General features: G+C 44.9%; 1 protein-coding gene across 1 annotated transcript in view; it reads left to right on the top strand.

Moving 5' to 3' along the window:
• gpc3 (glypican 3) overlaps positions 1–13509 on the top strand; it is a 358923-nt gene that overhangs the window by 20521 nt on the left and 324893 nt on the right. The window contains exon 2 of the mRNA XM_036969955.1: positions 427–588. Coding sequence (XP_036825850.1) covers positions 427–588 — 162 coding nt within the window. The remainder of the gene's footprint in view (positions 1–426; positions 589–13509) is intronic.

The raw sequence follows: 13509 nt of genomic DNA, 5'->3' as shown, positions 1-13509 counted from the left end.
GTGTTCATTTGAATTGAACTTTTGAGTTTCAATGTAAGGTTTCAGGTGCGCTAAAACACATAGTCCTCAGAGGAGGCTGGACTCCAGTTGGAAATGCAAGCTGTTTGCTGCCTGCTCACATGGTAGCTAGACTCAATTCACAAATGTGATCTCTTGCAAACAAACTGCCCATAGACCTTGCCCATACTGTAGGTACAGATCTAGGATCAGCTTACCCTCACCGAATCGTAACTTTCACTAGTAGTGGGAAACACTCAACTGACCTTAGATCAGCGTGTTTGGGCAACTTATCCACTGTTGCGTCCCAAAATGCCACCCTATTCTCTTAATAGTGTACAACCTTTGACCAGGGCCTATAGTGCACTGTACATATAATAGGGTGCCATTTGGGACACACAAATGTCTCTCCTGCCTCCTCTTGTCCAGGTGCAGACCTGCAGGTGTGCCAGCCCAAGGGCCTGACTTGCTGTTCCAGGAGGATGGAGGAACGTTACCAGATGACTGCCAGGCAGAATATGGAGTCAGGCCTGCAGACAGTCAGCGCACCGCTCAAACTCCTCATCATCCAGAACGCAGCTGTCTTCCAAGGTGAGAATGTTTCTAATGTGTGTCCTGACTGTTGTCCATCATACACACTTATCCAGAGCCATTTACAGGAGCAATTAGGATTAAGTGCCTTGCTCAAGAGCACATTCAAAAAATGCACCTAGTCAGCCCAGGGATTCAAACCGGCAACCTTTCAGTTACTGGCCCAACACTCTTAACCGCTATGCTACCTGCCGCCCCAACATCTCATTTGAACTTGGGTGGAGTCATGATGACAATTTAGGAGGATCAGAACAGTAGTTTCCTGTCTCAACTAGGCTATCTTGTTTTGCCCTTCTTTAAAATGGTTGCTGCTGCTTAATGAAAATGTATTGCATTTACAGTACATGTTTAACTTTTTAAGATACATTTTCAGTTACTGAGAGATACTGTTACTTCTCAGCAGGCAGTCTGTTCTGTGGTGAGAGTTTTGACATACAAGAGAACATGGACCCACAGGACTATACTTTACAATGGGTAAACTCTTGTAGCAACTAGCATGACACGCCATCATCTTGACATGCCAATTAAAAGTTGATGTTTAATGTGGAGCATGGCTGACTTGGTTGTAAGCTACATGCTAACAATGTTAGAGACGGCCACTGTGGTTGACTCCAGTTCCCTAGAAGAAACTCGATGCTAATTGGTTTAGGATGGGACTTGAAAGAACTCCCTAAACAACCCACCGAGTGGAATCAATACTAGAACATGCTGGTCTTGTCCTGTTTTGTTTGATCTCTTTCTCTCTCCCCCATCTCTGTCTCTTTCTCTCTCCGGTCCTCTCTGGTCTCTCTTTCTCTCTCCTGTCCTCTCTCCCCCCCCCCCCCTCTGTCTCTCTTTCTCTCTCCCCTCCTCTCTGTCTCTTTCTATCTCTCTCTCCCCTTCTCTCTGTCTCTCTATCTCTTTCTTTCTCTATTTCTTTCTCTCTCTCTCTCTCTCTCTCTCTCTCTCTCTCTCTCTCTCTCTCTCTTCACAACTCTGTCTATCTCTTTCTCTCTCTCTCTCTCTCTCTCTCTCTCTCTCTCTCTCTCTCTCTCTCTCTACAACTCTGGCTCTCTATCTCTTTCTTTCTCTATTTCTTTCTCTATTTCTTTCTTTCTCTCTCTCTCTCTCTCTCTCTCTCTCTTTCTCTCTCTTTACAACTCTGTCTCTTTTCTATTGGGAATTGAGTACATGCCTTCTTTGCAATCTTCTGTGCTCCTCTGTCTCTTTTGTTCTTTTGTGCACTCAGATCAAAGGCCTTCCCCCTCTCCATCTCCCATCTTGGAGTAGTATTCTCTCTCTCTCCCCCTCTCTTCTCCCTCCTCCTCCCCCCATCACCTGCCTCTCTCTTAACTCAGACTGCATCAGAGGTTTGCCCTTTTGAAGTCAACTTTGCCGAACAATGGTGAAAGTAATGACTCTGTCACAGGTTTTTCGGGGGCTGTTCAAATGACGAGCTGCTTCTGCATCGGGAGTAACAAGGAATAGATCTCCTATTCCCTCATACCTGTTGATTAGAAGCAGGTATCATCAGGAATCTCCATATAGATAGTTATTTGTTTAGTCTGTTTCCCTCTGTAAACTGTGTTCTGTGATATAAGTATGACCTCTCAAAAACAGTTTGACATTTCATAAGTTTGAGGTCACTTCAAATCAAATAACATTTTATTTTATCACATGCTTCGTAAACAACAGGTGTAGACTAACAGTGAAATGCTTGGTAAACAACAGGTGTAGACTAACAGTGAAATGCTTGGTAAACACCAGGTGTAGACTAACAGTGAAATGCTTTGTAAACAACAGGTGTAGACTAACAGTGAAATGCTTGGTAAACACCAGGTGTAGACTAACAGTGAAATGCTTTGTAAACAACAGGTGTAGACTAACAGTGAAATGCTTGGTAAACAACAGGTGTAGACTAACAGTGAAATGCTTTGTAAACAACAGGTGTAGACTAACAGTGAAATGCTTTGTAAACAACAGGTGTAGACTAACAGTGAAATGCTTGGTAAACACCAGGTGTAGACTAACAGTGAAATGCTTTGTAAACAACAGGTGTAGACTAACAGTGAAATGCTTTGTAAACAACAGGTGTAGACTAACAGTGAAATGCTTTGTAAACAACAGGTGTAGACTAACAGTGAAATGCTTGGTAAACACCAGGTGTAGACTAACAGTGAAATGCTTTGTAAACAACAGGTGTAGACTAACAGTGAAATGCTTTGTAAACAACAGGTGTAGACTAACAGTGAAATGCTTGGTAAACACCAGGTGTAGACTAACAGTGAAATGCTTTGTAAACAACAGGTGTAGACTAACAGTGAATGCTTTGTAAACAACAGGTGTAGACTAACAGTGAAATGCTTTGTAAACAACAGGTGTAGACTAACAGTGAAATGCATACTTTCCAACATGTAGAGTTAAAGATAAAGATTATAATAATAATTTAAATAGTGGCACAAGGAATAAATACACATTGAATAACAAATACCAATAACAAGTAAAAATAACATAGCTATATACATGGAGTACCAGGACCGAGTCAATGTGCAGGGGTACGAGGTAATAACATAGCTATATACATGGAGTACCAGGACCGAGTCGATGTGCAGGGGTACGAGGTAATAACATGGTTATATACATGGAGTACCAGGACCGAGTTGATGTGCAGGGGTACGAGGTAATAACATAGCTATATACATGGAGTACCAGGACCGAGTCGATGTGCAGGGGTACGAGGTAATAACATGGTTATATACATGGAGTACCAGGACCGAGTTGATGTGCAGGGATACGAGGTAATTGAGTTAACTATGTACATACTGTATAGGTAGGGGTAAAGTGACTAGGCAACAGATGGATAATAAACAGTAGCAGCAGTGTATGTGGTGAATATGAAAGTATGTGTGTGTGTGGTGTCACTATGCATGTGTGCTCATGTTATGTGTGTGGGCATGTGTAGCGCGTGTGTGTATGTGTTTGTTGGGGTGTCAGTGTAAGTATGTGTGAGTGTGTGGATAGGGTCCAGTGTACGTGCATAGAGTCAGTGCAAGAAAGTTAGTGTAAAAAAGGGTCAATGCAGGTAGTTGGTGCATCGGTACCGCTTGCCGTGCAGTAGCAGAGAGAACAGTCTATGGCTTGTTTTGCTTTGACAATTTTGTGGACACCAAGGAACTTGGAGCTCTCAACCCGTTCCACTACAGCCCCGTCGACATCGATGGGGGTGTGCTCGCCCCTCCATTTCCTGTTGTCCACGATCAGCTCCTTTGTCTTGCTGACGTTGTGGGAGAGGTTATTGTCTTGGCCAGGTCTCTGACCCTCCTCCCTGTAGGCTGCATCATCGTCATCGATGATCAGTCTTACAACTGTTGTTTCGTCAGCTAACTTGATGGTGCTGTTGGAGTCATGTGTGGCCACACAGTCGTGGGTGAACAGGGAGTACAAGGGAGGACTAAGCATACACCCTTGAGGGGCCCCCATGTTGATGGTCAGTGTGGCGGATGTGTTGTTGCCTACACTCACCGCCTGGGGGCAGCCCTTCAGGAAGTCCAGGATCAAGTTGCAGATCGATGTGTTCAGTCCCAAGGTCCTGAGCTTGGTAATGAGCTTAGATGGGACTATGCTGATCTGATCTGTCGTCAATGGCTATAGATGTGAGTGCTACGGGGCGATAGTCATTTTCGCAGGTTACCTTCGCATTTTTGGGCACAAGGACTATTGTTGTCTGCATGAAACATGTTGGTATAACAGGGATAGGTTGAAAATGTCAGTGAAGACACATTCCAGCGCATGTTTTGAGTACGCATCCTGGTATTCCGTCTGGCCCCGCAGCTACGGAGAGCAAGATCACCTAGTCGTCTGGGAATAGCTGGTGCTCTCAAGCATGGTTCAGTGTTGCTTTTGCACCATTCCTTTCTTTTTGGAGAGCAGAATTCCTTCCTCCTTTTTTAAAAGGATTTATTCAGACAATACAGAACAAGATGGGGAAGTAGGGCAGGAGGAGAGATAGCTAACTGGAAAGGTGGTCTGGGGTATCGAACTCACAACCTTCAGGGCTCTGTGCTTGGAGTTACCACTCAACTACACAACTATGCAACTTTTACCTATTGGCTGTCTGTTAACAGTGCAGGTGTTCCAACGAATGTAGACCGTCTTCGGGTACACCTTGGTGTGTTGTCAATGTTCACAAATTTCTTGTGAGATCTCTATGTGACATCATGATATGGGGGTCGGATAGCTATTACTTTGAATGAGCAGTGGTATCCCCATTTTCTGGTTCAGAGCCAAAACCTGTGCTGTTATATGATGCTCTGCTGGGCTACAAGTTTGAGGATGAAGTTTGATTTTGTGGAATGAGATCAGCAAAATATTTGCATAATGATAAAGTATGATAGTCAGATTGCAGCATGTATTTTGACTTGATGGACCAGCCAAATTCATATTGATTCATCATTACCTCCATCCTCTCACTCTCAATGATTGCCTCTCTCACTGAAAGGCCTGATGTTGTCCAAGTTGTTTAAAATTGACAATCCTTCAGCCTTAGTAGGACAGCGATGCTAATCTTGAACTCTAATCTTTTGAAAATGAAAAGCTGATGCAGGCATGCTGAGAATTTAATTTCCTCAATTATGAAATATGATATTTCTGATGAACTTGTTATTATCATCAGCTGCTGCAAGCCTTTGCCGAGCCTGAGGTTGATTATATATTTTCATTTTTTTTAATACCGGTGAAGTGTCTTGGGTGATTATTATTATAGTAGCCTACCTTATGGAGTGAAAAGTGCCTCAGAGAGAAGGAGAGTTGTCAACTCGGTCAGCCGCACTAAAAAGCTAATCAGTGGAGGAGTTTGGTTTTTGCCATTTCCTTCAAAGTGACTGACATCTCCAGTTACTGCAGTAATGTGTGCTTTAGAGCAGTTTCAGTGATGGGTAAAGGTCGGAGGAGGAGGAGGCGGAGGAGGAGGAGGAGGCGCAATAGCCTCACTTTGAACCAACCATTAGGGAGGGAATGTTGGGGACACAATTTGTCTTCAAAAAGAGACGAGAGAGCAGAACAAATTATTTTGTTTAAAGTGTGTTCAATTAAATGTGGAAGATTCAGTCAGTTCAGTCTTAACCCGCAATAACATTTACGCAATACCGTCGGGGTTAGGGTGATTCACATTTTTGTAATACAAAAAAAACCTTCACATTTTCAAACAGTCCATTTATATTTTACAACGGGGCTATACATCTGGGTGAGTTGTTTTTTCTCACCTGAGTAGCCTCTTTTCACTGCCAAAAATAAAATGAAACCATCTAGTATTCAGCGAAATAACAACACAATGTCAGATACAGGTAGCCTAGTCAAATAATTAACATCCAATCACATTAACCGTTACTCTCTCACAGGAATTCCACTAACGGTCCGTATGTAGCTGCTGCTCATTCCATTTGCTAAAAAATTGATAAATGGTTATTAAAAAGTAAGGCCCGCGTCCATAGAGACACATACCAGCTCTACTGGTAGTACTGCTATTACCAGCAGTACTACACCTGCACCTATCGACGACACAAGTTGTTCTGCTTCCACGAGCACATCCAATAATAATAATTCAACAATTCTACATTTGTTGTTAGCCCAGCTAACATGGACACTGACAGTTGTAAATCTGATGCAGCCGAAGAGCTACTGCCCCCTTACACGGGAAAGCACCGAACAACAGACAGGGACGTTGGACCATCGAAGAGGCGCAAATATGATGAGAACTACATTGATTTGGGGTTCACTTATATTGGGAGTAGTGCCTTTCCTCAGGCACAGTGTGTTATATGTGCAAAAGTACTATCTCACAACTCGATGAAACCTTCACTCTTGCGCAGACATTTAGAAACAAAACATGACAATTAGAAAAATAAGCCAGATTAGTTTTTTGAGCGAGAATTAAGATGACTTTCGAGTAGTAAGACATGTATAAAAGCAACATATACCATTAATAAGAAGGGGCCAGAAGCGTCTTATATGGTGATGTCATGACGTTGCCCTGTTGGTGAGGTTTATGAGCCCCATGAATGCCTTTCCCCCCTTTCTCTCTCTACTCTAAGATTTGACTCTTGGAAAGCCCTTTGTTAACATAGAGAGAGTCTGGTAACATCAAAAGGTTGGGAACGGAACCAACCAGTTGGATTGGTACTTAAAGAATATTATGACAGATCAGTTGACGTCTGAGACATTATTACTGACGATAGGACAACAAACTGTATCTTGGAAAGTCTACACATTCTAGTTGGAAAGTCTACACATTCTATCAGATTCACATGGAATTGTTGTGCAATTTAAATGTTTAAATATGAAACTATTTGTGAAAAGATGAAATGTAATCTTTCCTTCTAAATGAGAGAATTGTTTTCAAAAGTGAACTATGCTCACTCAGTGGCCCTGCCCAAGTGAACAGGCATTGATTGTGAACTATGAAACACGCCCTTCTCTCCACCACTACAAATGCCCATTGACGAAAGTCAATATTGTGTTCCCGATGACGTGAGGACTGCTGTCCAGATGTTTAAAGGGCTAATATCAACTACAGAACTAAGCCAACCTCAGCGTGAGCTCTGGTTACGAATGGTTGAACGACTACAACCTAACGAAATTAACATTGTGTTCCCGATGACATGAGGACTACTGTCCATACATATAAAGGGTGAATATCAACGTGGAGGTGATGATCGCCACGCTGGAAGGATGAATGTGACTATACCACCCAGAATATAGCCTGAGCTTATATTATGGCAACTTGGTATGAACTTTGATCTCTTCACTAAAGAAGTGATACCTCTTAGACGTCGAGTTAGCAGCAGCTGTAAACGTGGGCTAGGAAAGGACGGACAATCTCTTCAGAAAGACAGGGTACTACAACGTATCCGTTCTACCACACAACGACAATACTACAGTGTATCCGTTCTACCACACGACGACGATACTACAGTGTACCCGTTCTACCACACGACGACGATACTACAGTGTATCCGTTCTACCACACGACGACGATACTACAGTGTATCCGTTCTACCACACGACGACGATACTACAACGTATCCGTTCTACCACACGACGACGATACTACAACGGATCCGTTCTACCACACGACGACGATACTACAACGTATCCGTTCTACCACACGACGACGATACTACAACGTATCCGTTCTACCACACAACGACAATACTACAGTGTATCCGTTCTACCACACGACGACGATACTACAGTGTACCCGTTCTACCACACGACGACGATACTACAGTGTATCCGTTCTACCACACGACGACGATACTACAACGTATCCGTTCTACCACACGACGACGATACTACAACGTATCCGTTCTACCACAAGACATATTCTTCAAAGGACAAGGGAGATCTCTGCTGGGTAACCCAGACTTCCGTCTATGACCAATCTATCGAAGCACAGCTCAGAGTAAATATTTTGTGCATTTTACAAATGGGCGGTTATTTAGAATGCATAAGATTCTGTATTTACGATCGCATAGCTTCATGAGGTCCGATAGAGATCCAATCCTTTTGTTCTTTAGTTTTCCCGCGCTTTCATTCAAAACCAACCCCATTTATTTGTGTAACCAGCCATCATATTGGTTCCGTCCACTAGGGACATTATTTAGGTATTTAGTAAATAAATAATTAAACCAAATTTTGTATTGCTGATTCAACTTGTTAGCCAGGGTTCGTGAAGATAACCAAGAATTTTACGACATTCAGATGAGACTGAATAAGGTGACGATTAATAATTGACTGCTATTGATTTAAAAGATTACCAGGTCTTTAAGAGTTTATTCGGAAGACAACAGCTCTATAAACATTATTTCGTGGTGCCCCAACTTCCTAGTTAATTACATTTACATGATTAGTTTAATCAGGTAATATTAATTAGAGAAATTATTTTATAAAATAGCATGTCATATCACTTAATCCGGCATAGCAAAGACACAACAGTGAGCTACCGAGTGGCTAGGACAGGCAAGTTGCATACTATTTTTGAGGACTTAATTCTTCCTGCTGCCGCGGATATGGCTGGGACAATGCTGCGGGAAAAGGGCAAAAAAACTATACCGACAACGCCTTCATCAAACAACACATCAGTGATATGGCAGGAGATGTTTTGAATTGTTTTATTTATTTTACTAGAGTATCTTGCCATGGCAAATTGCGCTGTTAAGACACTGATACCCTTTGCAACCACGTACCTACAGTATGTGAGAGTGGATTCTCGGCCCTCACTAGCATGAAAACTAAATACAGGCACAGACTGTGTGTGGAAAATGATTTAAGACTGAGACTCTCTCCAAAACAACCCAACATTGCAGAGTTATGTGCATCCTTTCAAGCACACCCTTCTCATTAACCTGTGGTGAGTTATTCACAATTTCCGATGAATAAATAATGTTTTACACGAAAGATGGTTAAATATTGATTATTATATTATTATTTGTTCCCTGGTCCTATAAGAGCTCTTTGTCACTTCGCACTAGCCGGGTTGTGACAAAAACTCACACTCATTCTTATGTTTAATAAATGTATCGTATAGTGTGTGTGTGGCTGGCTTACAATGATGGCAAAACACAACATTTGAGAGTGCGCTGACCCTGGCACTAGAGGGTTATGCAGCTGGAGGTTGAATGTTTGAAGGGGTACGAGACTATAAAAAGTTTGGGAACCACGGACCTAGAGGACATTGCCATAGGTAGAAATCCCTTGGAGCTGTGTTATACAAACTCAAACCCTGGAATGTGTTGTAATCTACACTGCTACTAGGTTGGTATCAATACTTATTCTAACGATTTTCAATTTGAGTGTCATTATTTCTATATAGCCTTTCTTGTTCTAAACTTCTAACGTGGGTGGGATGTAGGGATGGGTGTGGTTTTGTGACAATGATCACAAGAGGAGCAACCACTCACCGATTTGACAGCTTCAACGCAGTTACAACTCCGACATTGCCCAAACAAAATAAATTATATGCCTTGAAGTTGTCGGTTATTTTGGGTTAATGCTGAACTGATTGAACCTAGGCATTGGAGTATTCTTTACATCCCAGCATATGGGGAGAAGGCAAAACAACACACTCACAAATGAGCTTCTCTCGGCTGTCTCCACTACACAGACCCTGGAGGGCAGGGATCACAAACCACATTACTGTCTCTACAGTTTCATCACACACCATTACTCCACTCCACTCCAGTGAGAAACTGGCACCCTGAAAGAGCCAGAGGAACCATCAGGGTTCACCAGGGGGAGTCACTTAGAAGTCCAAAGAGAACCTCCAGTTAAAAAACATGAGAGAAGAGCAGTCTTGGAGAGCAGTCTTGGTTAGTGGGTACATGAACGAGGGTTGAGGAGCCTTGATTGCTCAGACTCCCAGAGACTTGGGTGATATATGTGGATAGCAGTATCTGGCTACATGCAGAATAAACATGTGGACAAGGAGGGAGGGAGAGAAAGTCTGTGATGTCAATTCCTCTGCCTGTAAGGAAAGTGGGACAGCGAGCACCCCTGGAACGACTGGCTGGGTCCAGGGAAAGCAGGCGCAGTGGGGAGGTACACAAACTGCTCTGACTGTGGTTGCCTCCCAAATGGCACCCTATTCCCTTTGTAGTGCACTACTTTTGAGCAGAGCTTGTGGTCCTGTCCACAAGTAGTGCACTATAGGGAATAGTGTGCCATTTGGGAAGCAGACTCACAGGAAGCATGAGGCAGTGTGAACTGGGCTATCCGTACGTGGTACTGCGAAGTAGTGAAGCTATATGCTCATCTCTGAAAAACTCTCTCTGAAAACCTCTCTTTGAAAACAACTCACAGGGGAAAAGGAGCACTGGAAATGATAGGGAGTTGGGAGCTAGCTTGAAAGGACACTCAAACATCAACACATCGGACAACCTGGGGTGTTCAGCTTCACTGCTACACCACAGAATGTGTCTGATGAGGCCCTTATTGCAACTGTCACAATGAAGAGAGCTAGGATACCCAATGACAAGAGCTAGGAGACCCAATGAAAAGAGCTAGGAGACCCCATGAAGAGAGCTAGGATACCCAATGACAAGAGCTAGGATACCCAATGACAAGAACTAGGATACCCAATGACAACAGCTAGGAGACCCAATGAAGAGAGCTAGGAGACCCAATGAAGAGAGCTAGGAGACCCAATGAAGAGAGCTAGGATACCCAATGACAAGAGCTAGGAGACCCAATGACAAGAGCTAGGAGACCCAATGACAAGAGCTAGGAGACCCAATGATAAGAGCTAGGAGACCCAATGACAAGAGCTAGGAGACCCAATGACAAGATCTAGGATACCCAATGAAGAGAGCTAGGATACCCAATGAGGAGAGCTAGGATACCCAATGAGGAGAGCTAGGATACCCAATGACAAGAGCTAGCTAGGAGACCCAATGAAGAGAGCTAGGATACCCAATGAAGAGAGCTAGTAGACCCAACCGAACGCATAAAAAATGTGAACAGCAGAAAAAAACCTGGAATAAATCTCGTTCCTGTCCTTGAGTTTTCCCGCACCTCATTGCTCCTAGCGGGGCCATCAAATTAGCATCTCATTAGCACTTGAAAAAAGTTGTATCGACTTTTCCTCCTCTCTTAGAGATGGGTTTTAATTACTCTTAAGTGTATTAGGAATTAGAATTGCGGACCCCCGTGACCACTGGCAGAGGTGGGGGTTGACCTTGGGAACAAGCGCTGCCCTCATTTGTCTCCGATATTGCTGAATGGACTGGAGGAGGCTGGAGGATCCCGGGTCTCTCAGGACAGATCTGCACCTCCCTCCAACAGAAGAGCTGCCTCTCCCTCCAACAGAAGAGCTACCTCTCCCTCCAACAGAAGAGCTGCCTCTCCCTCCAACAGCCTCTCCCTCCAACAGAAGAGCTGTCTCTCCCTCCAACAGAAGAGCTGCCTCTCCCTCCAACAGAAGAGCTGCCTCTTCCTCCAACAGAAGAGCTGCTTCTCCCTCCAACAGCCTCTCCCTCCAACAGAAGAGCTGCCTCTCCCTCCAACAGCCTCTCCCTCCAACAGAAGAGCTGCCTCTCCTTCCAACAGAAGAGCTGCCTCTCCTTCCAACAGAAGAGCTGCCTCTCCCTCCAACAGAAGAGCTGCCTCTCCCTCCAACAGCCTCTCTCAGGGCAGAGGTGCCTCTCCTTTCAATAGAAGAGCTGCCTCTCCTTCCAACAGAAGAGCTGCCTCTCCCTCCAACAGCCTCTCCCAGGGCAGAGCTTCCTCTCCCTCCAACAGAAGAGCTGCCTCTCCCTCCAACAGAAGAGCTGCCTCTCCCTCCAACAGCCTCTCTCAGGGCAGAGCTGCCTCTCCTTCCAACAGAACAGCTGCCTCTCCTTCCAACAGAAGAGCTGCTTCTCCCTCCAACAGAAGAGCTGCCTCTCCCTCCAACAGCCTCTCTCAGGGCAGAGCTGCCTCTCCTTCCAACAGAACAGCTGCCTCTCCTTCCAACAGAACAGCTGCCTCTCCCTCCAACAGAAGAGCTGCCTCTCCCTCCAACAGGAGAGCTGTATCTCCCTCCAACAGAAGAGCTACCTCCCAGTCCAACAGAAGAGCTGCCTCTCAGTCCAACAGAAGAGCTGCCTCTCTGTCAAACAGAAAAGCTGTCTCTCCCTCCAACAGAAGAGCTGTCTCTCCCTCCAACAGAAGAGCTGCCTCTCAGTCCAACAGAAGAGCTGCCTCTCAGTCCAACAGAAGAGCTGCCTCTCCCTCCAACAGAAGAGCTGTCTCTCCCTCCAACAGAAGAGCTGCCTCTCCCTCCAACAGAAGTGCTGCCTCTCCCTCCAACAGAAGAGCTGCCTCTCCCTCCAACAGAAGAGCTGCCTCTCCCTCCAACAGAAGAGCTGTCTCTCCCTCCAACAGAAGAGCTGTCTCTCCCTCCAACAGAAGAGCTGTCTCTCCCTCCAACAGAAGAGCTGTCTCTCCCTCCAACAGAAGATCTGCCTCTCCCTCCAACAGAAGAGCTGCCTCTCAGTCCAACAGAAGAGCTGCCTCTCAGTCCAATAGAAGAGCTGCCTCTCAGTCCAATAGAAAAGCTGCCTCTCCCTCCAACAGAAGAGCTGCCTCTCCCTCCAACAGAAGAGCTGCCTCTCCCTCCAACAGAAGAGCTGCCTCTCCCTCCAACAGAAGAGCTGCCTCTCCCTCCAACAGAAGTGCTGCCTCTCCCTCCAGCAGAAGAGCCGTCTCTCCCTCCAACAGAAGAGCTGCCTCTCAGTCCAACAGAAGAGCTGTCTCTCCCTCCAACAGCCAATAATCAAAGTCACAGATTCCTCTTTTCCTCCAATCCTTGTCTCCTGCTCGTTAGTGATTCGCCCGATCATAAGTGCTTCTGGCGTCTGGTTTGTACAGCCCCTCTTTCTCCCTCCCCCTCTCTTTACCCCCTCTTTCTCTCTCGCTCTCTCTCCCCTCTCTCTTTCCCTCTCTCCCCAGCCATCCACTCTCCTTTAATAATCCCCTGCCTCGTTTTCTCTGCGGAGTAATTTTATTTTCTGTCGAAGTTCTCCCGTCTGCAACCCAATAACGGTGAAGACTATTGAAGTGAGTGAGTTCCTGCTGCTTCGAGCTTGAGGCGTCTCCAGTTGTTTACTCGCCACCCCAAGGCAGATGTAATAAGTTAATGACGGGTAGTGCCATCTCCATCTCCAACAGGCCCCTTCATGCGTCGTTTACTTGACAAGTTGCAATCTACTGCCCATTACCACGTCTTTCTCTATCAAATTGTAATTTGTTTCTAACTTAATAGCCAGTGTTTTATTATTATGCCTCACATATTTGCTCAGTTGTAATGAGATTTCCAGATCCTCTCCAAGTCCATACCGTCAGAGCCTCGCTGGGTCTATGCAAACTGTGGGGGGAAATAGATACTTATTAGAGCAGTGTAATCCTAGA

The sequence above is a fragment of the Oncorhynchus mykiss genome, chromosome 31, assembly GCF_013265735.2.
Source record: "Oncorhynchus mykiss isolate Arlee chromosome 31, USDA_OmykA_1.1, whole genome shotgun sequence".
NCBI lineage: Eukaryota > Metazoa > Chordata > Actinopteri > Salmoniformes > Salmonidae > Oncorhynchus > Oncorhynchus mykiss.
The sequence above is the reverse complement of the archived record's forward strand: the minus strand, read 5'-3'. Positions and strand labels throughout refer to the sequence as shown.